Source organism: Phascolarctos cinereus, unplaced genomic scaffold (assembly GCF_003287225.1).
Source record: "Phascolarctos cinereus isolate Bilbo 61053 unplaced genomic scaffold, phaCin_HiC Scaffold_7;HRSCAF=346, whole genome shotgun sequence".
Taxonomy (NCBI): domain Eukaryota; kingdom Metazoa; phylum Chordata; class Mammalia; order Diprotodontia; family Phascolarctidae; genus Phascolarctos; species Phascolarctos cinereus.
In genome coordinates, this window is record NW_027556180.1 from 181,027,473 (window position 1) to 181,052,301 (window position 24,829).

At 38.3% G+C, this 24,829-nt stretch overlaps 1 protein-coding gene across 1 annotated transcript in view; it reads left to right on the top strand.

Moving 5' to 3' along the window:
* Positions 1–229: 229 nt before the first annotated feature.
* Positions 230–24,829, top strand: part of IL1RL2 (interleukin 1 receptor like 2) — a 36,462-nt gene continuing 11,862 nt past the window's right edge. Inside the window, 8 exon segments of the mRNA XM_078147377.1 lie at positions 230–1,248; positions 2,530–2,595; positions 2,598–2,760; positions 7,580–7,787; positions 14,939–15,101; positions 18,444–18,515; positions 22,075–22,198; positions 23,189–23,328. Coding sequence (XP_078003503.1) covers positions 1,185–1,248; positions 2,530–2,595; positions 2,598–2,760; positions 7,580–7,787; positions 14,939–15,101; positions 18,444–18,515; positions 22,075–22,198; positions 23,189–23,328 — 1,000 coding nt within the window. The 5' untranslated portion in view covers positions 230–1,184.

Below are 24,829 nucleotides of genomic sequence, written 5' to 3' on the forward strand. Positions count from 1 at the left end.
GATTAACTTTTAGGGAAGAAGTGTGGAGAATAATCCGAGGAATATTTCATCCCTTAGCCTCTCTTCTTTGTCCTGGTAGATCCTTCAGTGACTGAGGAGCTCTCGTTTAAGCCTGACAAGGTGATCTGAGCTCCGAAATGTGCTCCTCAGGTACCTCCCACCTTGTCTAGTCACGCCGAGCTAAATGAGGACACTGGAGAGGGCCGGGCGCCTCCTCTATTGGCGACAAATGAGGAAGCAGCCGTAAGAAGGTTGGGAAGCTCTCATCCAAAGATCTGCTGCTTGCCCCCTGGACACCTGGGATGGAAGGAAGCGGTGCGGGCTTCCTCCAGTGTGCTCAGGGAGCAGGTGCCCGGGGGCTGGCCAGTGGGTGAGGAGGGGACTTGGCGCTGGAGGTAGCAGGTGGAGGTGGGGCGTCGGGAGGGCTCTAGCACGGCCATCCTCCGGTGGTGTATGGACCTTTCTATGGAAGCACTTTCTTCCGAGCTCCGGAGATCCTGGCTGTACTGGGGGTGCAAGTGAGGTGCTCCCTAGAGTAAGAAACAAAAATCCGAGGAAGGTACACGCCCGGGCGCGCGCAGCTCACCTCCCCTCACCCACAGCATTGATTCTATTTCTGTGGGAGCTGGAACGATGGGAAGCTGTAGGGGACGCTCTGGGGTGAATCCTATCCATATCTCTTGGGGAACGAGAAATGCCAGGACCTGAAGCGAAGCGAGGAGGGAGGAGGGATGTTACAGAGCCATTTTTCGCTTGGGTGGGGCATTTAGTAGCCCGACCCTTACCTCTGTACTCTCGGGAGGGCGGGGTGAGATAGGGAAGCGAAGAGAGAGAAAACCTCCTATGCGGAACCTTTTTGTTTGTTTTGAGAGGAAGCTTGTGGGAACTGCTAGGGACTTAAGGTGGAAACACTGCTAACATTTATGCCCAACGCACAATGCAGCGTCTTGGACCTAGAGTTCCCTAAGAGAGGGCCACTCAGAATCTAGCTTTGCCTGCACATCTTTTCTCCAACAACGCAGAGGCGCTCTTCCAGCTGCAAACATTGTCACCCCTGGTTAGCTCTCTGGGACCCCACCCTTTGGCTCCGGCTTCTTCAAGGATATCTAAAGCCGGAAAAGCTGGGTGACTCTCGGCTGCTATAGTTGATTCTTAAGCACACCCTGCCCTCTCTGTAGCCAAGTATGGTGATTTTGTCCTGGCTTCTTTCCGGTTTCATCTTGGCTTTTCTTCACTTTGCCAGATCAGGTGAGTTTAACTTAGCAAATAGGCATTAAGGATTTGCCTTATATACTATGTCTTTCAGAATCTCTCCACCTCTTTGAACTCTAAGATTGTCCCAAGAGAGAGGTCTCCATCAATTAGAACTGTGAAGAGAGGACCACAATGGCCAAAAATCTGTGTGGTTGTAGGATCTGAAGTTAGAAGACACTTTAAAAATAGTTTAATCCAAGCACTTCATTTTACTGATTAGGAAACTGAGGCCTAGAGATCCTGGGAGACTTGTCTTGAGTCACATAAGAAGTAAATAATGAAGCAAAAATTTAAACCCAGGTTTTCTGGTCCTCCAATCAGGACTACATTCTACCCTGAATTGGGTTCCTCATATTGTAGACCCACCCTTAATGAAATGGAAAGAACCTGAATTTGGAGTCAGAGAACCTGGGTTTGAATTCTTGCATATTAAAGAAAGTATGCTTAATATTAGAGTTCTGTAATTACGAATTATTTTATTCACTCGCCAAAATGAACAGATCTTGTATCTGGATACAATGAGGTTAATTATTATATTATTAATATGTACTATGTGAGCTACTTGAGATCATATGTTGAAAGGGGTAGCTTGAGATTTATAATATACTTGGGAAAACAGAAATAAAAATACTCTCCTACTATGTCAGACCTTATAAGAGGTTAAGTGAAATGAATACATTTGTGATCTTGAGGAAAGTTAAAGGAAGTATAAAATAGAAGTGGTTAGTTTCAAGAAATTAAGGAATTTACAAAAATGACCTTTAAAATGTGCTGGTGTATGAGGGAGTCCATTTTGTCAGAAAACAAAACAAAAAGAAACGTTAGAATTGAACACAACAAAGTACTCAATTGTGAGGAAGGGCATAGAAAAATAGATTGCTTGAAAGATGGTGTGGTTGATGAGTAGATTTGAGCAAGATTTGAAGAACGTCAGAGACTTAGCCTGGCAATATGGAAGGCAACAGGGAGGTAATGATACGTGTGGAAGTGAGAGGAAGTAATTGGTGTATATCTGATCTCATGCAACTAACTGAAACTTCTTCTACAAATCTGATATACTGTCCTTATTTTCCAACATTCACTTTAAATTTAACTTTAACTCTGAATGATCATAGACCAAATAACACACAATTTCAGCTTCCCAGAGAACCTGTGAATTGACTAAAGGGTCAAGGAAAGGCACCTAAGGTTGTTGAATACTTATAGAATGAATAAAAGAAAGAATGGAGAATTGTCTTTGTTGCTCACCCTTCCTTTTCCCCCCTTTTCCAATAGAGAAATGCAAAGTCAGCACAGAAAGTCAACATTTTGTAGCAGGTCAGCCTTTTGCTCTTTCTTACACAATCATAGAAGTAAGAACAATCATGGGAATGTGACTTGCTATAAAAATTCAAGTGAAACTCCAATAACTCTGGACAGAAATTCCAGAGTCCACCAGTATCTGGGTTGGATTTTATTTCTTCCTTTGACATTGGAAGACTCAGGAATATATCAATTTGTCGTAAGGTAAGTTGGCAGTTTAAAAGAAAGAAATACACACAAAAGATGCTGTGTTTGTCTTATTGTAGGAAAACTCTACCTAAGTAGAGAAAATGAGATGATGAATTGAATGTTGTATTCTTGTTCTTATTGTGATATGGTTGAGTTGAGATCATAAGATCTAGATCTGGAAGACCTGAAAGAGTTCAACCCCTAATTTACAAACTGGTTATGTATCTTCTTGTTTGTCAGTTTGGCAATTACAACATGCTTTCTGTAGAATCAATGCCATAAATATTGATGAGATTCCAATGCAGACCATCCCAAAAGCCAATTTAACCAATAATATAGCTGTACTTTGTTGCTAATAGTCAATGAATCAATAAATATTTATTAAGTACCTACTCTGTGCCAGGTACTGTGCTAAGTGCTGGGGACACAAAAAGAATCAAAAGGTAATCCCTGTCCTCAAAACGCTTACAGTCTAATGAGGGGGACAACAAACAAACAAGCTATATGCAGGATAAATAGAAAGTAACTGAAGGGAGGAACTAGAATTAAGAGTGATTTTAAAAGGCTTCCTGTAGAAGATAGGATTTTAGTTGGGACTGAAGGAAGCCAGAGAAACCAGTAGGCAGGGATGAGTAAGGAGAGAATTCCAGGCTTGGGGGAGAGCCAGAGAAAATGCCCAAAGCTGAGAAATGGAGTCTCATTCATGAACTATCAAAGCAGCTAGTGTCACTAAATCAAAGAACACTTGGTGGACAATAAAGTGTAGGAAGATGTGAACAGTAGAAGGGGAGTAGGTTATGAAGCAGAAGATCTTATGTTTGATCCTAAAGTCATTAGGGAGCCAGTAAAATTTATTTTGTTTGTGTGTGTGTGTGTGTGTGTGTGTGTGTGTGTGTGTGTGTGTGTGTGTAACATGGTTGAACCTGTACTTAAAGAAAATCACTTTAGTGGCTGAATGGAGGATGGATTAGAAAGACCTGAGGCAGGTAGACCTAGCAACTGGCAAATGCTGTAGACCAGATATGAGGTGATAAGAGCCTGTCTCAGACTGGAGGAGAAAAGGGAGCATATTGGGGAGATGTTGCAAAGATGAAATTGACAGGTCTTGGGAACATTGGATATGGGTGGTGAGAAATATTGAGGATTCAAGGATGACTCCTAGATTTCCAGCCTGAAGGACTGGGAGGATGGTTTCGCCTTCTACAGTAATGGGGAAGGTCAAAGGGAAGAGAGGTTTTGGGGGGCTAGAATAATGAATTCTGTTTTGGACTTGCTGAATTTGTCTGCTGGACATCCATTTCAAGATGTCCACAAGGCAGTTGGAGATGCGAGATTGGAGGTCAGCAGAGAATCTGGGGCAGGGTAGGTAGATTTGAAAATTAGCAAGAGATGGTAATTACATCCATGTGATCTGATGAGATCGTCAAGTAAAGACAAATAAAGACAAAAGAGCCAAGGACAAACCCTGTGTGACACCTGTAGTTAAAAGAGGTGATGTGTATCCATCACAAGAGACAGAGAAGGAGCAGTTGGGCATATAGGAGAAGAACAAGGAGAGAGTCCCAAAAACCTAGAGAGAAAAAGAGTATCAATTTTCTCAGTTTTGAAATCTAGGTACTGGGAATATGTTTTCCTCTTGTTAAAGCCGAGGCTTTGGAAGTAGGGATTCAATCCCTGCCTCTCATGTTCAGGCTTCTGAAGTAGTGACAGTGGTATTAACAGTAAGGGGAAAGGAGATAAAAGGATTCTATGGTTGGGAAGAGGTTCCCCTAACAGTAGTCTTTCACAAATAGACTAATTTTAAGGACTTCCTAGGTCCATAAAAGTACTTTCAATTCCAGCTCAGGAAAATGAGTCTCCAAATTTTGAAACTTTTCCCACCAAGTGAGTCTTAACCTTATTCTTGTTTCAGAACTATTTTATCAATAAACTGACTGTCACACAATCACAAGGGTTAGATATTCATTTGATTAACAACTATGAGAGTATTAGCTCTGCTGAGATTGTAGAGGCAGGATTAGGCTTCTAACATGGTCATCCTACCATGTAAAACTGGAGTCAGAAACAGGAGTAAGACTGATTCGTTTTCCACTTGAATACAGAAGACTGGGGATTGCTGTACACCCTATCAGGAATTCACAAAATAAGAAGAGTTTTAAAAAACCACAAATCATGATCGGTTACTGAAGAGCTAATTAACTTTCTAATAGCAATGATGTTTAAACTCACCCTCAGAATCTATTAAATTTGTTTCTATTATTTTTTCATCTCATCCATCATATTAATGCCCTGTTTCTTCTCTTTTCTTTCTTTTTGTCTATATTTTCATCCTTCTTCCTCTACTTCCCTTTTTTCCTTTTCCCCTTTCTTTTTTTCTCTATGTATTTTTCTCTTCCTTTTTCCTCTTATTTATTTTTCCTTTCACATTTCCCTTTCACTATCTCCCTTAAATATATACAAAATGTAAGAAGTATATTTTATAACTTTATCTTTTGAATACCATTTTAATCATGTCATTAATTTTTTAAATAGAGTTTGAACATTTTGTTATTTTAAAAACAAATTCCTTGATTGAGATTTTTTTTTCAAATATATAGCCCCCAAATGATTTCTTTGTCTCACCCCCAAGTTATAGACTGGTTGCAATCTGTATTGGTGGAGGGAGTTAATAAACCATAAGTTCTGACACTGATGGAATGATAGGCCTTCATTGCTATATTGATACCTGAAGCAACGTGATCGGCTCTTGGTGACACCCAAGGAAGAAGGAGGAGGAGCATAGGAGGAGGAATTTTGCATCCTTCATATATACATACATGGATGTGTATATACGTATACACACATACATATACAAATGTGTATATTATACATATATATAATATGTATGTATACATACATCTTCTTATTTCTATCCTTTCTTTTTTCCTCTCTTTCTCAGTATCTTATCTATCTCAGTTGCTGACTAACACAAAGGACAACACACACAAGAGAAATATAGATACATGGAAATTGGGGGCAGGGGAAGAAGTAGCAGCTGTGGGATCTGAAAAGATTTCATGTAGGAAGTGGTTCTTGACCTGAAGCTTGAAGGAGACTCTGGATTCTCAGGGGGAAAAAAAGTGCATTCCAGGTATGATGGTCAGCCACAGCAAAATCACAGACCCAGCAAAGTTATTCTTTTTAAAAAATAAAATTGATTTTAATCAATCCAGCTATGTTTAATTTGCAAAATCAAATCCACAGTTTTCCTAATCTAGTTTCCCTAATACATATGGCCCAATTGTTTCTTTCGGGCAGCTAGGTAGTGCAACAGATAGAATGCCAGGCCTGGTGTCAGGAAGACTCATTTCCCTCAATTCAAATCTGGCCTCAGACATGTGACCTTGGTTTGCTTCAGTTTCCTCATCTATAAAATGAGCTAGAGAAGGAAATGGCAACCGCTCTAGTATCTTTGCCAAGAAAACTCCAAATGGGGTCACAGAGAGTCAGACACAACTGAAAAATGGCACAACAAACAGTCATTGTTTCTTTAATGCCCTTTATCTTGGTAAGACAAGAAAATATGAGATAGGTATAAAGAAGAGTTGAAAGGACAATTTCACTGGACTGGCATGTCCATGAAGAGGAGTAGTATTTAATAGCACTGGAAAAGGAAGTTGGGGACAGATTGTGAGGGACTTTAAATGTCAAATAGAGGAACAATTGGAGTTGATTGAATGAGAGCCTGACACACACCTGTGCTTTAGGAAAATCCTTTTGGCAGCTTTGAGGAGGAATTATTGGAGAGAGAAGAGGCTTGAGGCAGAGGGACCAATTAGGCCACCTTTGCAATAGTTTAGAGGAGAGGTGCTCAAGACCCCAAATGGGTGTATGTGACCAGAGAGAAACAAATGTGAGAGAACATGTGGAAGCAAAAATTATAATACTCAGCAACTGACAGGCCATGAGGGGTAAAGGAGAGTGAGGAGTTGATGGTGATACCAACAGTTTGCAAACCTGAGAGACTGGAAGGATAGTGGTTCCCTGGACAGAAATAGGAGAGTTCAGAGGAAGTGTTAGTAGAAGGAGTGAGACGATGAGTTCTGTTTTGGAATTGCAGAGTTTGAATTACCTGTGATCCAGTTCAAAGTGTCCAGTGGCTGGTTGGTGATGTGGAACTGTAGCTCAGGAGAAAACTAGGGCTGGATATATAGATTTGGAGTCATCGGCACAGATGTAAAATTACCAGAAAGAGCAAGTGTAGAGAGAGAATAGAAGCTGACCCAGGAGAGAGTCATTGGGTTTACTCATAGTTCGAGGCCTGATCTTGATGATGATTCTGCAAAAGAGATTGATAAAGACTCCGACTGGTAGGAAGAGAATCAAGAAAAAACAATTTCTTGAAAAACCCAGAGAGAAGAGAGTATTTAGGAGGAGAGGATGGTCAAACATTTCACACGCTGCAACAAGGTCAAGAAATATGAGGACTGGGGGCAGAGGGTAAGCCATCAGATTTGACAGTTAAGTGATCGTTAGTATTTTTGGAGAAGGTAGTTTAGTTGAGTGATGAGGTCAGAAACCAGACTAGGTTTCTATTAGTTAAAGACTTCTTTGTTACAGAAGACAACTGAACATGAGTTTTTAAATATATTTTAACTATGACAAGTATGGTGCTCCTCACAGTCATTTGGACAAAAATTATGCTGGATGGCAGAGATGGCCCTGGTGATCTGTGAGATCTTTTAAAATTGCAGTGTTTTCTGTGTGCTAGGTACTCAATAATTATTGATTGATTGATTGGCCCTTACGACTCTGACTCAAGAATTGTGTAATAACTCTGATGTTTTACTTACAGGGATTTAGGTAGCTGTCAGAAAATCTTCGTGAACCTAACTGTTCAAAATAGGAGTAGTGGTTGGTGTGGTGATTCCAGCAAAGACCTAGCAGGGCTGGCAGACAATCACAACCAACAAACATTATATTTGGGGACAACTAGCATCCTTGTATGCCATATAGTTACCCTTCCAAACAGTACTTTAAGCCCAACAACACAGTGGTATAAGGTAAGCACCAATATTCTTATTGCTTTCTCCCTTCCACTATGTCTACTCTACCCTCTTTCCTAGTACGAAATTTAAGTTTTGAGATAAAATTGCTGGGGAGATTGATTTAAAACTATAGGAGCACAACAGATATCAAATAACTGAGACCCATGTCATATAAAGGAATTCCACTTTTACTTATGGTGACCATTGGTAAGACATTAAGCATTTAAGATCGCCCCTCATTTAAGACTATTCCTAACATGTAAGAGATAACACATGGGAAAATTTCAACAAAATTATTTTAAAGAAAGTTGAACCCAACAAGTGCTCGTTTAACAGATGAATTAATGTTGTATAAAAATCATATTTTTCTTCCTCAGAAATTTAAGCAGTTCAAAGCAGTGAAAAGAACACTGCTCTTTGAGTCAAGAAACTTGGGTTTGAATCTTGACATTAACACTTGGGAGCTGTGGGATCCTGGTCAACTCACTTAACCTCTCTGAGTTTCAGCTTCTCCATCTATAAACTGTGGTTAATAATACCTGCACCACTACCTTTCAAAGTTGTTGAAAGGTAAACACTTTGTTACCCTTATATTACTATGTAAATATGGGTAGCCAAAATAATTTTATCCTTTTGTTGTTCAGTAGTTTTTCAGTGGTGTCTGACTCTTTGTGACCTCATTTGGGGTTTTCTTGGCAAAGATACTGGAGTGGTTTGCCATTTCCTTTTCCAGCTAATTTTACAGATGAAGAAATTGAGGCAAACAAGGTTAAGTGACTTGCCCAGGGTCACACAGCTAGTAAGTGTTACATGTCTGAAGCTGGATTTGAACTCAGGTCCTCCTGAATCCAGGGCCAGTGCTCTATCCTCTGCGCCACCTAGCTGCCCCTCAGCGAGTACATTTCTGAGGCTAGATTTGAACTCAGTTCTTCCTGATTCTAGGCCTGGCTCTCTATCCACTGTACCACCTAGCTGTCTATTTTATCATACTTATGTGGGGAAAAAAAATGGCTTTTATCCAGTATTCTACCCCCCTTTCCTTCTTCCACATATTACCACTGAACAAGAATATTTTCTTACTTTAATATGTCAGTGGATCTGCCACCTTCTTGATGTAGATGTTTGCTTAAATGACACAGATTGCATTGATCTTTACCCATCTTTTCCATGGAACTCTTGTTCAGGTCCTATCTACAAATCCATAACAAACATTGCACCAAATGTGCTAATGGCCTTCCCCCTCTTGTCTCTTGACATTGCATGGAGGCTAATTGGTACCCAGGCTATCCATCACTTCCAATGTGTGATCAACCCTTTTTTCCACCCCCAATCATATATTATAATCATGACATCATTTATGTCACATTTTCTGTGGAATTGCTCATTTAAATTTGTTGTGGTCTTCTCTGACCCACTATTCATGTCTCCATTAACTTTTGGGTGATCTTCAACCTCAGTTCTTTGGAAAATTTGTATTCTTTGTCTTACAGCCTAAAATATCACCATACGATTACTAATGTTAAAACATATGGTCCCTTTTTCATGGAGTGTTGAGGTCATTAAAAGAACTTGGTACAGTTTCCTAGGTTGTGCCTAGGTGGTGCAGCGGATCGAATGCTGGGTCTGGAGTCAGGAAGACTTGTCTTCCTAAGTTGAAATCAGCCTCAGACACTTAATAACTGTGTGACCCTAGGCAACTCACTTAACCCTGTTTGCCTCAGTTTCCTCATCTGTAAAATGAGCTAGAGAAGGAAAAGGCAAAGCACTCCAGTATCTTTGCTAAGAAAACTCCAAATAGGGTCACATAGAGTCAGACAACTGAAACAACTGAACAACAGCAACAACAAATTTCCTAGAATAGCCTACCCTTCTCTCTTCCTGCCCTGTAGTTCTGATTTCACCTCATTGTCTATATGTCCAAGGTATTTGCATTGATGGACAAGTACTATGAGCTGTGTTTTTAAGTGTACAATACAATCTGGATGAAAGTCACTTCTTCCATAGGATTTTTCCTATGTGATTAGTTAAACCAAACTCTTTTGGGTGATTATAGATTCCATGTAGGAGACTCATAATTTCAAGGCCTGATGCAATTGACACAATGTCATCTGTAAACAAGACCATTTAGAAGACATCTCTAGGGAATTTCATTGATTTGGACTCTGTCTACACATCGTCCATGATAGTGGCAGACACTTTGACTGAACAATTAAAGATAATTTTGATTGATGATACTTTAATTGTTAAAATCAAGCCTAGTATAAATAGAGGGTTATTGACTAGGATTACCTTTGGTAAATCTTTTTTTTCTTTTTTCTTATTTTATTAATTTATTTTGATTTATCAATAATCACTTCCATATGTTTTTGAGTTTAAAATTTTTCTACCCCTTCCTCCCTACCACTGTCCCCAAGACAGCAAGCAATCTGATATAGGCTATACATTTACATTCCTATTAAACATATTTTCACATTAGTGATGTTGTCAGTAAAAATTAAAGCCAATAGGAGGAACCATCAGAAAGAGGAAACAAAACTCAGAAGAGAAAAAAAAATAGCAATTCAACTTCCATAGTTCTTTCTTTGAATGTGAACAGCATTTTCCATCATGAGGCCTCTGGAGATGTCTTAGATGGAAGGGTTAAGTTTATCAATATTAGTCATCACACAACGTGGCTGTTATTGTGTACAATGTTCCCTTAGTTCTACTCACTTCACTCAGCATCAGACCATACAAGTCTTTCCAGGGTTTTCTGAAGTCAGTGTGTTCATCATTTCTTATAGCACAATAGCATTCCATTACATTCATATACCACAACTTGCTCAGCCATTCCCCAACTGATGGGCATCCTCTCAATTTCCAATTCTTTGCCACCACAAGAAGAGCTGCTATGAATATTTTTGTACATGTGGGTCCTTTTCCCATTTGTGTGATCTCTTTGGGATATAGCCCTAGAAGTGCTATTGCTGGGTCAAATGGTGTGCATATTTTTATAGCCCTTTGAGCATAGTTCCAAATTGTTCTCCAAAATGATTGGATCATTTCACAACTCCACCAACAATGCATTAGTGTTCCAATTTTCCCACATCTTCTCCAACATTTATCATTTTCCTGTTTGGTCATGTTGGCCAGTCTGAAGGTGTGACATGGTTCCTCACTCAGACTTGTTTTGATTTGCATTTTTCTTATCAATAGTGATTTAGAGCATTTTTTCATGTGACTATAGATGGCTTTAATTTCTTCATCTGAGAACTGTCTGTTCATATCCTTTGACCATTTATCAATTGGGGAATGGTTTGTATTCTTATAAATTTGACTTAATTCTCTATATATTTTAGAAATGAGGCCCTTATCAGAGAGACTGGTTGTAAAAATTCTTTCCCAATTTTCTACCTTCCTTCTAATCTTAGTTGCATTGGCTTTGTTTGTGCAAAAACTTTTCAATTTATGTAATCAAAAGTTATCCATTTTGTTTTTCATAATGTTCTCTATCTCCTGTTTGGTCACGAATTCTTCTGTTCTCCATAGATCTGATAGGTAAACTATTCCTTGCTCTCCCAGTTTGCTTATAGTATCAGCCTTTACATCTAAATCATAAATCCATTTTGACTTTATTTTGATATATGGTGTGAGATTTGGGTCTATGCCTCGTTTCTGCCATACTCCTTTCCAGTTTTCCCAGCAGTTTTTTTTCAAAGAGTGCGCTCTTATCCCGGAAGCTGGGGTCTTTGGGTTTATCAAATAATAGATTACTATAGTCATTGACTACTGTGTCTTGCATATTTAACCTATTCCACTGATCCACCACTCTATTTCTTAGCCAGTACCAAGCAGTTTTGATGATTGCTGCTTTATAATACAATTTAAGATCTGGAATTGCTAGGCCACCTTCCCTGCATTTCTTTTCATTAGTTCCTTGATATTCTGGATTTTGTTTTCCAAATGAATCTTGTTATTATTTTTTCTAACTCTATAAAATAATTTTTTGGTAGTTTGATTGGTATGGCACTGAATAAGTAAATTAGCTTAGGTAGAATTGTCATTTTATTATATTACCTTGGCCTACCCATGAGCAACTGATGTTTTTCCAGTTATTTAGATCTGATTTTATTTGTGTGAAAAGTGTTTTGTGATTGTGTTCATAGAGTTCCTGGGTTTGTTTCTGTAGGTAGACTTAAATATTTTATAATGTCTACAGTAAGTTTAAATGGAATTTCTCTTTCTATCTCTTGCTATTGGGCTTTGTTGGTAATATATAGAAATGCCAATGATTTATGTGGGTTTATTTTATAGCCTGCAACTTTTTCAAGTAGTTTTTTACTTGATTCTCTAGGATTCTCTAAGTATATCATCATGTCATCTGCAAAGAGTGATAGCTTTGTTTCTTCTTTGCCTATTCTAATACCTTCAATTTCTTTTTCTTCTCTTATTGCTAAAGCTAATGTTTCCAGTACGATATTGAATAACAGTGGTGTCCTCTTCAGAATTTCTATCTTAACTTCACTCTTCTCATAATATGAATCTATGGTATGTTTCTTTCTACTCATGGTGTTTTGTTATTCCCTGGCCTTTAAAGAGATTGAGCTGTCCTGCTGGGGAGCAGAGGGCACTGACCCAAGCTTCTTGTGTTGGGAACCTAGGTCTTGGTCACTTGCTTTGTGTACTGGGGCCTCTTACATTGGCAATTGGAGGCTATAGGGTTCTGGCAGCTTACCTGGTGTTGGGCTAGAATCAGCAAGGTTGGAGCTTTCAGGAAATTTTAGGTTGCCTGCTTTTCATTTCCTTTAGCTTTCTTCAGCTTCTTTTAGATGGGTGCTATGGGGTGTTTATCTGCCTGGGGCCCCTTGCAATGCTGCTTCCCTTAGTTCTTCTGAGGTACTGGGAGACTCCTTTGCTGTAGAATGCTGAGGTACCTGGTGGTTTTCTGAGCTGGTTTCCACTGGTTTCCCTGTCCTCACTGAGGCACTCGGAGATCCAGGTGTTGGTGTTTGCTTGCTCTACCACCCGGGCTTCAGGATCTCTTCCTGGTTGGCAGTTGGAGGCTGTAGGGTTCTGACAGCTTTCCTGGTGTTGGGCTGGAATCAGCAAGGCTGAGACTTTAGGGCAACTTTAGGTTGCTTTCTTTAGCTCTTTTCAGATGAATGCTGCAGGGTGCTTCTCCGCCTGGGGCCCTTTGGAGTGCTGCTTCCCTTATTTTTGCTGAGGCACTGGGAGTCCCGTTTGCTGTAGAATGCTGAGGTACCAGGATCTCCTCCTGGTGTGCTAAAGTATGTCTTTCCATTGGCTGGCTGGGGCCCCTCCTGTTCTGTACTGCTCCCCTTCCCCCAGGGTAAGAGGGGCTTTTCCTGTTAATCCCTCAAGTTACCTGGGCTACTGCACTGCTGCTCCCTGTCTTTCTTCTGGTTCAGCTGTTCCAGAGTTTTTTCTGAGCTGATATTTTCTGGGTTTTCAGAGATTGATAGAGGAGGGTGAGAGTGACTACCTTTTTACTCCACCATCTTGGCTCCCAGAAGCGGAAGTCCTGGTAAATCTTTCAAAGAATTTTTTATAATTTTGGTAGGTGCATCGGAGATACCTTGATGGAAGGGAACCTTTAAGATGTTGATTTACTCTACAAATCAAATACTTATATATAGTTGATAAACAGTAAATACAGTGAGCTTGTAATCTTTATGCTCTTAGCTAATTGTGACTGTAAAGATGTGGTCTCCTTTTGTGAAAATCTGTGTGTTCCCTTCTCAAGCTTTCATTAAAGTTTCCTTGGTTATCCTCATTAAAATGTGGTAGAGATTCAAAAGTAGGTATGTGCATCAGTACTTATTCATATTCTCTCAGTCCATCTTTTTGGGCAGTAATTTTTCCTATGTTTTTATTATCCTCCTTTCTCTTAATGACCTTGAGAATGAATCCTTTAACATCCTCAAAACTGTCTACTCTCCAGCACTAGTGTCCTATAAGCATACTTGGTCTAATCCAGCCCCTTTTTCCTTTGTTTTCTTTGGTGCCATTTTCACTTTCTCACATAGCACACAGGGGACTGTGATATTGGATTCCAGCTGCCATTGATAGTGAAGGGAGCATGCAACAAAAATTCCCGCAGATGTTTCCTATTTTTCATCTTTCATGCCCTACCAGTTTCAATCTGAAATGTCCTAGGGATAACTTGGCATAACTGGTCCTTTTGCCAAGCTTTCTTGATTTCTTTTTCCTTCCAATGCCTCTCATTGTTTTATGACATGCTCCTTTTTCCACTACCTTCCTCCATAAAATTTTGACAAAATAGTTCACATTCTAAACCTTTGCTTTTGACTACTGTATGTTTCTCCTTGGCAAGGATGTTGTTTATAGGGTCTTTGATTCTCAGTATGGCAAGTGATTTCCACTGGTAAAAATATCTTTAGGAAATTATTGTAATCGATGTTGATGTCTGTTATTCCATCTACTTTCCTTTTTTTTTTTAATTTGCAAATTGATTAATATAGAAAAACCCTCTCCCCCTGTCGTTTGCACAGGTAAATAGCTCTAAACTCTACTGATTGTCTTCACAAATGATGGTATCATCTTCATTTTACAGACAAGGGAACTGAAGTTCAGAGAAATTAACTTGACCAAATTCATACAGCTAAGCCATAAATCCTTCTTTTGATTCCAAACCTAAGGCTCTTTCCAATTCCTTGGCACCTTTATTTCAATCTGCCTGTTTCTTTTTAACTATTATAGAGTCATAGATTTGCAAAGTAGGAAGTGACCCCAGATTATCCAGCTCGGTCCTGTCTTAGTGGTGGGTATGGAGCACAGTCTTATGACTTCAGTTCCTTTTCTCCTTCCTTTTCTACTAGGGGCTACTGATTGCATGAAATGAGCTTGAATCTCCGTTTTCTTTTCTAAGCTTCACTCCTGTCCTGGCTTCTGATTCTATGAGCACCTCCCTCATCAGAAGCAACATGCAGTTCCTTCTGGGGCTTATACCAGCACCTCTGTCTTAAGGAGCCTAGAATTCCTTTCTTCTCGGTACTGACTGTCCAGTCTTATGCATGACTGCTCCTTTTGGTCAGGAATACTATGTCTTACACATCCTTTATGTCACCCATAATCACTACTATAATACTAATATTGGTAGTTCCTCAATAAATACTTTCTGACCCAAAATGAATTTTTGTATTTAGGAATGTAAGCCTATTGGAGACAACAAGAAATTTATTTCAAGGCAATTTGCTCTCTATATAGAAAATACATCAACTGAGGATGCAGCACAGTATTTATGCAGAACAAAGCTAACATACATGGGAAAACATTATGACATTTTAAATAGAATTTCTACAACTCTATGTAAGTATGATATAATATGACCATCATTTTCTTAGAGTATTTGGAAATGCTTCTAGAACTTAGGCTTTCCATTTAGCTTTATGTGAATGCCAGGGTATTTGTGTGGTGTTATTTGCCAAAACTTCTTTTCCTCAGATCGCCACCAAGGTTCAGAAATTTTCTTTGCCAAACAAAAGTCATGAAAATAATGGGAAGAAGCATTGGAGAGTGGAAGAGGAAAGGAATCACAGAATCACAGAATTTAGGAATTGGAGGGGACATCAGCAGTCCATTCCATACACAAAAGCAATCATCACTGTAACATACCTCAGAACTGGTCACCTAGTCCCTCTACCTGAAGACCTACAAGGAGGAAGTTCCCACAACCTCTTGAGGCAGCTTAAGTTGGAAATGGCTTTAATTGTTAGCAAGTTTTTCCTTATGTCAAGCCTTAATCAGCCTCTTTCCAACTTCCACTCATTGTTATTGGTACTCTGGGGACAACCGGAAAAAAAAATGTAGTCTCTTTTTCACATAATAGACCTTTAAATACTTGAAGACAACTTCGTCCTGAGTCTTCTTTGCTCCTGGCTAAACATGGCCATTTCCTTCAACCAACCTTCATATGATAGGGCTCTTTATCAACCCGATTATCCTCATCTAGACACTCTTTAACTTATCTACGTCCTGCAGCTAGAACTCAACACAGTAAGCCATATGAGGTCTAATAGGGCAAAGTACAGTATGACTATCCTGTCCTTATTCTTGGAAGTCATGACCTTCTTAATACAAAGATTATATTAACTTTTTAGCTGCCATATCACATTGCTGACTCAATATGAGATAACAGCCCACAAAAAACCTAAGTTGGTTTTTTTAGAACTGTCTTCTGTCAATGTCCCTCCAATATTATAATTTGTAGATGATTTTTTTTGCACCCAAGTCTAAAACTTTTATTTATTCATATTGAACATGTTATTAGAGTCAATCTAATAACCTACCCTATCAAGATCCCTTTGGATTTTTACTGTGTCATCCAATGTGTTAGCTAATCCTACTAGCTTTATGTCATTTGCAAACTTGATGAACCCACCATCAATGCCTTTATCAAAGTCAGCAATAAAAATATTTTTTAAAATATGGAGCCAAGCATAGATTCCTAATGTACTGTAGTGAAGATCTCCCACCATGTTGACACTGAACCATGAATAGCTAGTCTTTGAGGTTGGTCTTCCAATCAATTCTGTATCCATTTTATTATATTAATTATATTATTATATTAATCTTCTTCACAAAAATACTATGATATATTTTGCATAAAGGTTTGCTAAAATAGAATCAAACTATATCCATAGCATTTCTCTCATCTACTTTAACAGGTAAATGAGGTTTGTTTGGCAGTACCTATCCTTCAATGAACCATGTTGGTTCTATATAATCACATCTTTCCATATGTTCTCCAATCCTCTTTTTACTGATCCATTCTAGAAATAGTGAGTCTCTGGAATTTCCCAACTCACAGATGTACTAGCAGAGTGTAGCCGGCTTGCTACATCTTCCCCTTCAGGGTCCTAGAGGTACCTCTGAGAGACAGTGGCAGAGCACCCATTCCAGTGTGTTACCTCCAATATCAGTTTCTTGTCCAAGACTTCATAAGTATTGGCAACACTTTTTTAGGTTCTTATGTACCTGTGAATCACTAGAAGGTTTTTTTTTAGTTTTGTCTGGGATCTACCTCCTTCGAAAGCAACAGAACTCTTAATTGTGAAGAGTACATATGGTCCTGTAATCATCTTCAATTAACCTTTACTGTTGTATTCAGGTCTTTTGAGAGCAGCTTTGAAACTGATTGTAGGAGTCTGAGGGCTGTCTCAGGGGACTGGCCCTCCTGACCATCTCTGCAGAGCCAAGAAGTTGACCACTTTCTTATTCATCTGTGGACAAGAAGGAAATTTAGCCTCAGCAATGCTTTTGCATTAATCTTTGGCTATCTTTGCATATTTGTGGTGTGTGTGTGTGTGGGTGTGGGTGTGTGTGGGTGTGGGGGTGTGTGTGTCTGAATGTGTATATACAGAGAAAGAGAAAGAGAGAGGAAATTAATATTGGATTGTACTATTTATAACCAATATTTCTCTATGAATCCATTCAGACCCCACCTCTGAAGGTCAGGCAGTTTCTGAAAATCTTAATGGAGTAAGGTAATTACTCCCAGCCCTCAAGTCTTCTACCTGGGCAGGGACCTTTGCTTTTGTTTACCCCATAAATAGAAGCCAGCTTGAGCTAATACCACCTTCTCTCTCCTGTGTGTCCTTGCCTGTCCTAAACAAAGTTTAGGGTGATCTACTAAAAAAAGGGGAGGGAGACAAAACCAATGAAAAACCTAATTCAAATGGTTTATGTTTTTCTAGCCAACATTGCTAAAGACAGTTGGGTCCACAAGGCAGCTGGCATTTTTTGAGTGTTAGAGAGGGGCACAATCAGCCACATCTGAAAGCCAGCTGTCTTTCCCTAGCTGCAGATTGATCCTGAGGATTTGTCCTGCTCCCTGAGGAAGTAATAGGGAGGAACTGAGAACTATTAACCCACTTCCTCCTTAAAATATCCACCACTCAAGGTTGCCTTACATTTGTCAGGGGAGGGCCAAATGGTACACTGTCAGGCCAATCAGAAGGAAAATACACCTAGGTTTAAAAGACATTGTTGACCTTCAGTCTAGGTCTTTGCCACAAACAGAGACTAGCCATAAAGACCCCTTTGTTACCAGGCTGCATGCCTGGTAACGCTAATAAAAGATTCTCACTCAGAAATTGCCTCAGTCTGTCCTCTGTTAAATTCTAGCCAGGACAACATGTATGGATACATATGTACATATTTATGACATATATGTGCAATATTCATATATGCTTGTGTATACACAACCTGTACATGCATAAATGTAACACATTGGTGTAAATGTTAGGGCTCATTTGTAGAATTTATTAACCATTTTTCTTACAGAGATCATTATAATTAAATCCTGTTGTGGCTTTATTGTAATGCTTTTTTTTTAAACCAGTTTTCCCACTTTGATTGCTTTCTCCGCCTCTCCAGTTTCCTTAGACATAAAGCTCACTTCACATGAGAAGGCCAATTATAACCCCTTCTCTCTTCGTGATGCCAAAATGATTCTTTGCCTTAACTTTTTAATGTATCCAAGTCTTATATTCTGACAAGGGTCATGGTGATTTGGGAGGTACTAGAAGCTGAAATGTGAATTTATGGGTTGGGATTTTTGAGATTTTGAGTTTTCTTTAAAGTTTTTCGGCATGGATAATTTTTTTTTAATTTCCAACAAGATAGGTATGTGTGTATGTTTCTTTCCAGTAAAAAAAATAGAAGGAAGGAAAGAACCTGAAATTGTCTATCCAAGAAATAATTCCATTGAAGTACAACTTGGTAAGTAGAATGAAAAACCACTAAATCATCAACTATAGAGACTTTGTAAAAAAAAATGGTGCTGATAACATGCTGCTATGATGGTGTTATGACAGATTTGGAATTCTAATCATGCTGTGTTAGAAGTGCAATTATAATATAATGTCCTTGAGGAACTAAAACTCAAGATCTAGTAAAATGAGGACCTAGGAAAAGAGTAGGGCCCCTAACTGGTACAGTGGAGAGAATGCTGGGCCTGTAGTCAAGAAGACTCATTTTCCTGAGTTTAAATCCAACCTAAGACACTTAGCTGTGTGACCCTGGGCAAGCCACTTAACCCTGCTTGCCTCAGTTTCCTCATCTGTAAAATAAGCTGGAAAAGGAAATGGCAAATCATTACAGTATCTTTGCCAAGAAAATCCCAAATGGTGTCACAAAGAATCAGGCAAACTGAAACAAAATGAAGAACAAAAACAACCGAAAAGAGTTCTGTGGAGATAAGGAGAGAAGTGTTGCATAAAGACAATCTTCCCTACCATTGACATAAAGCTGTGTCTGCTGAAATGCATTTCATTCAGCAGCAGTTAAAAATTTTCTGTACACATTGTTGGTTCATCATTGCTTATGTTTGAATAAAAATAGATACCAAGTTCTTCAGAAACTGCTTGTTCGGTACTATAGTAACTGCTTTTAAAAGGACCTTTTATCCTGAAAGGTCTCGGTTGAAAAAATAAGAAGGCATATGGCCTAGTAGCAACTTTTTTTTGAAGTCTAGATACATTGTCCCAGTTCAGTTGGACATGAAGGTGCTGTGGTCTTTGAATCTCTTAAATTCACAATAGATCCCCTGAAAAAGGAATTTATCCTCATTCTCATGAATGAAAAATATTCTCTCTTCAGCAAGGTGTACTGAGCAAATACTTATCCTGCTTAGGGGAAAAAAATGCTAGCTATGATAGTTTGAGTTTCTACATAATCTTATAACCTGATAATTCTCACAACTAAAAGCATGGAAATGAAAGGAATGGTCATGACAAAAGAATATTTATTAAACATTCGCATAAAGGTTTATAAATTCAAAGGTCTTAAGACTGGAAGGTACTGTAGAGAGTTGCTTGCTCTCTTAAAACCTAAATTCTCAAACAGATTTAGTGGCACTGATATGTAAACGAGCCAAGACCTGTAGAGGCAGAATAAATCATGGAGGAATAAAGTAAATAAATAGTGTAGCCATAATGATAATACTTAATATCCACAGAGTGCTTTAAGATTTGAAAAGCATGTTTCCCCCAACAGCCCTGTGAGATAACTAGTATAAAATGTATGAGTGTGTGTCATAAGAAATGTTAACTATGTTTCAAACAGTACTGGAATTTTCCTTTCAAAAAATCATAAACAATTTGAAAGAAATCCATACAAAATTCTTCAAGATTAAATCTGTCATATATTTGTTGCAAATGAAATCCCAACCTAATGGACATAAATTGAGCAGAGAGAAAGTAGTGTGTTGAGTTTAATTGTGGGAAAGCATAAGTCAGTATGTTTTGGGAATTTTTAAAAAATTCTTCAGACCATTAGTAATTGGAGAAATACAAATTAAAACAATTCTGATTTCCACTTCATGCCCATTAGGTTGACAAAGATGCCAAAAGAGGAAAACAGCAAATATTGAAAGGGACTTGGGAAAATAGACACATTTGTGCATTGTTAGTGGAAATGGTCCAGCTATTCCAGAAAACAATTTGAAACTAGGCTCCAAAATTACTAATCTGTACATAACTCTTGGTTATTAAGCCTATACCCCAAAGAGATCAAAGAAAAAAGAAAAGAACCCATATGTACAAACATATTTATAACAAGTCTTTCTGTCTTAGCCCCAAAGTGGAAACAAAGGGGTGCTCACCTAGTGGGGAGCGGCTAAACAGATTGTGGTATATGAATGGAATTATTGAGCCATAGTAAATTACATAATGGACAGCTTCTGAGGAAATTAGAGGAACCTCTATGAACTGATCAAGAGTGAAGCAAGCAGAACTAGGAAAATAATGCCTAGAATGATAAAACCATCATAGAGAAAAAGTTTTGAAAGACTTTAGAATTTTGATCAATGCAATGAGAAACCTATAAATCTAGAGGACAGAATGTGAAACATTACTCATTTTCTGCCTAGAAGTTATGTACTTAAAATGTAGAGACAGATGTGCATTTTCAGGCATGGTCAATGTGGATATTTGTTTTGCTGGATTATGTATAATGGTTTTTTGTTTGTTTTTTAATTGTTTAATGGGGGTAGTGGGAGGGAGTGATTATAAATGTTTGTAAAAAACATTTTTAAGTGACCTTAAGTTTTGCTTGCACAATGACACATTCTGATTTGTGGCCTTTTGATCTACTATACTATTTCAAGAAAAATAGCCAACAATATTCTGGGCATCACCAGAGATGAAATTAGAAATCAAAGTCAATCATAATGTTTCACCTTTCTAGAAAATCATGATCTTTCTGAACTTGGAATGGTGTTTGCCCTTCTAGATAATTCATTGTAAGGAAAGCATAGTAAAGCTGGCTAAAGTCCAGAGAACAGCAACTAAAATAAGGGATTAGCATTGATGTGAGAATAGATCTCCTTTTGGATATCTTAGCAGTGGAAAGATCAAGTTTAAGCAAGTATTATGATTGAGGCTTTTAAAATCATGAAAGTGCAGATTGGATCAGGATGAACTTATTGACTAAATTTTAAATTTCCAGAGTAAGGGGTCTACATTGAAAACTTGGAGGAAAAAGCTTAAAGACAAATAAAAGGAAAGTATCCTTTATTCAACAAGTAGAAAATAGGTGAATCTTGTGACCTCAATGGTGAGGAGGTGGTAGACTAAAAAACATGAGTAGATACAGGTCGGTTTAAGAAGGGTTTGTATGATCATGGGTTTGGTGATAGAAATAGAAGTCCATCTTCCCCTGCCCCTAATTTTATAGATTATGAAACAGGTGTAGCAGCCTGGGGCATCCCTTAGTACATACCTGCTGATTGGATCCCAGAGGATGACTAATCCAAGTTCAATATACTTTTGGGGCTCCATACTCCTAAAACTATAGCTTACAAGTTCCCACTTATGTGATGTATCATTAGACCATAGATTTCGATCGGGAATGGACCTTAGATGTTATCTAGTTCAACCCCTACATTTTACAATGAGGAAACCAAAGCACAGAGCATTTAAGTGATTTGCTCAAGGTCACAGAGGTAGTAAATGAAAGAGTTTGGATTCAGACCTAAATCCTCTAAATTCAACTATAGTGCTTTCCCCACTGTACCAGTTTACTTGTTCAATCTTAACTTTTTGAGGTTTATGATGGAAAGGGAAATACATTCCTTGGTGCCACTGTCTGATATATAGTCTTGGGTTAGGTTAGGCCATTGATATTGGGGTATTGAAAGATACTTTAAGTAAAAGGAAAATAAAATGGCTAAGTGAAAATCCAACAGACTCATGAATCTCTTGGACCTGGCCCTTTTGTCTCATCTGCTTTTAATTTGCAGAATTTTAAATATTTACTCTTGGTCAATCTTGCTTTGTAGGTTCTCCTCTTATTGTAGACTGCAATATAAAAGATGGGAAAGAGAATTTAAATCATAGAAGTTGGAGTGTCAATGGCACTTTTGTGGACTTTCTCAATAACACCCGAATTAAAGAAGGAATTGAGTAAGTATTCATAGTCTTAAAGAAACTCAGGGATCTTCTAGGGCAGTGCTTCTAAATATCTCCAAAAAAATGGTGTCTAGCCTCTGTTTGAAGACTTGTAGTGATGAGGAAGTCATTTGCTGATGTGACATTTCTTTTTCATACAACTCTAATTGTTGAGAGGCAGCAAGATCTACACAGATTCAGTGATAAGTAGTCTTTGTGACCCTGGGCAAGTCACTTAACCCCTTCATGCTCTTGTGTAGATAACTCTCTGAGACTCTGAGTTGCAGGGAAGGTGTAGATATGAATTGGGAATGGAGCATAAACTCTGGAAGGTCCTATGAGATTGTCTTCCAGTACAGGGCAGGTGATATATGTTCCTCATCTGAAGACCCTTCTAGCTGAAAGGTTGATCACCAGGTTGGTTTTAAGCAGTGGTGAATGGTTAGTGACATTCTCTCTGGAAGAAAATATGTATGCGTATCACACTTTTAAGCTTAATCTGTATTAACATTTTCTCCATCACTTTCCTAAGTCTAGATAATCAACAAAACAATAAATAAAGCCTTGATTTGTAACATTTGCTGATTTCTAAGGTGAAAATAGTCACACTGAAAATTTAACAATTGCCTCTAATGAGCCAGTGTGATGTGGTTCCAGCACAGCCTTGGTTCTTGGGTATTGAATTTTCCAGTCAAAGCAATTTTCTAAAACCATCTGCTAAATGCATAGAATCATAAGATCGGAGCCCTTGAGCGACGGTGCACCTCTGAAGCCCTGAAGACAGATGACTTGGCCAAGGTCATACAGGTAGCTAGGGTAAGAGGTAGGTTCTCTGACTCAAGGATCAGTGCTCTTTTCCCTGCGGAATATGATCTGCAACAAGGTAGGGTTCACCCTGACCAATAAAGTCACTTATTTGCAAGTATTGTAATGCAAATATACAAAGGATAATGTTTCCTAAATTACACAAATGTTTAAAATATAATTTGTTCTATCCTTTCACAGATCAAAGGTTTCTTGTGGGGAAAAATACTATTTCTATACTGTAAATATCAGCTTCTTAGAGGTGAGACAAGAAGATTATAACCGTCCCTTTATTTGTATGTCTGGATCATCAGCAGCATTTATTATGTTCAAGCACCCAGGTAATGCACCAAAATGATAGGTGCAGTTTAGAATGTGCAGAATTAAATTTTAAAACGGGAATTGATGTGAGAGAAGTGATTGAATTTTTCAAATTGCATTTTTAAAAATAATCTTTGTTTTATTTTTAATTTCTAAAATTAAACAAATATTTCCATAACATAATAGAATAAAAAAAGATGATTGTACATGAAACATATCTGTTATGTACAACTTGCTATTCCTTTTAAATATATAATAAAGTTACATGTAAATTTTTTTTCTTTTTTTCTTCTTCCCTCCCTCCCCCCCTACCCTGCCCTAGAGGTGGCTACCATTAGACACAAATATTAACAGTGTAAGAAGTAATAAAAGCTGAGGTTAGTCTCTGACAGGGCTTCTGGATTCTGTCATAATAATTGATGTGTGTTTTTTAAAAGAATTCAGGTTAGTGTAAATATTTGCTCATTACTATGAATTGCATCTAGTACCTACATGTAGCCTATGATATGATTCACTTTTGGTTTGCGATAATTTGTTTTTTCAGTTAGTGATAAGAGTCATTAGAATCTGTGCTCAAATTCTCTACAGCATAACTATTCAAAAAATTTCCCGTAGCTGGTTGGCTCATTTGGTTGAGTTTTCCTGGTCTGTGTTTGTTCCCAGACTATCCTTCAACCCATCTATGTCTATATGTACAGCACCTTTCTTGGTTCTCCTCTTTCATAGAATCACAGATTGTTAAAGCTGGACGGAATCCTGGAGATCTAACTTTTATTGATGAAGAAAGTGAGATCATGAGAGATTAAGTAATTTGTCTCTCCTTCTCCCCTCTCCTTCCCTCCCTTCTCCTCTTCTCCTTTCGTTCCTTCCTTCCCCTTCAGTCACCTCCCCTTTCCCTTTCTGTCCTCTCTGTATATACCAAGAGGCAGCCAGGTGGTACAGTAGATAGAGTTCTGGGCCTGGAGGCAGGAAAACTCATCTTCCTGAGTTCAAATCTGGCCTCAGACACTTACTAGCTGTGTGACTCTGGCAAGCCACTTATTCCTGTTTGCCTCAGTTTCCTCATCTCTAAAAGGAGTCAGAGAAGGAAATGGCAAACCACTCCATATTCTTTGCCAAGAAAACCCCAAATGAGTCATGAAAAGTCAGACAAGACTGAACAACAACTATATATGCCAAACACAAGTATTTATTAAGTATTTACAATATGCTAGATAATTTCCTTGTGTTTGACGGGAGTCTTGACAACCAATTTTTATTGTCTTTATTGGTAACAGTAACCTTTTAAATCAAATAGGTATTTTCAGACATATGATTCTTCCTAGACTATTGTTAAGGACAAGTTAATGACATGAGGGAGATAGTGTGGTATAGAAAGTCAGTTTTAGAGTCAGGAAGCCCTGAATATGATTTTTTTTAAAAAAGATTTTGTAGGTAATGAGGTTTTGTTTGATATATAATATTTGCTCTTTCTTATGAACTCCTTGACTAAGCCTCTGGGAAATATTTTCATTATTGGTA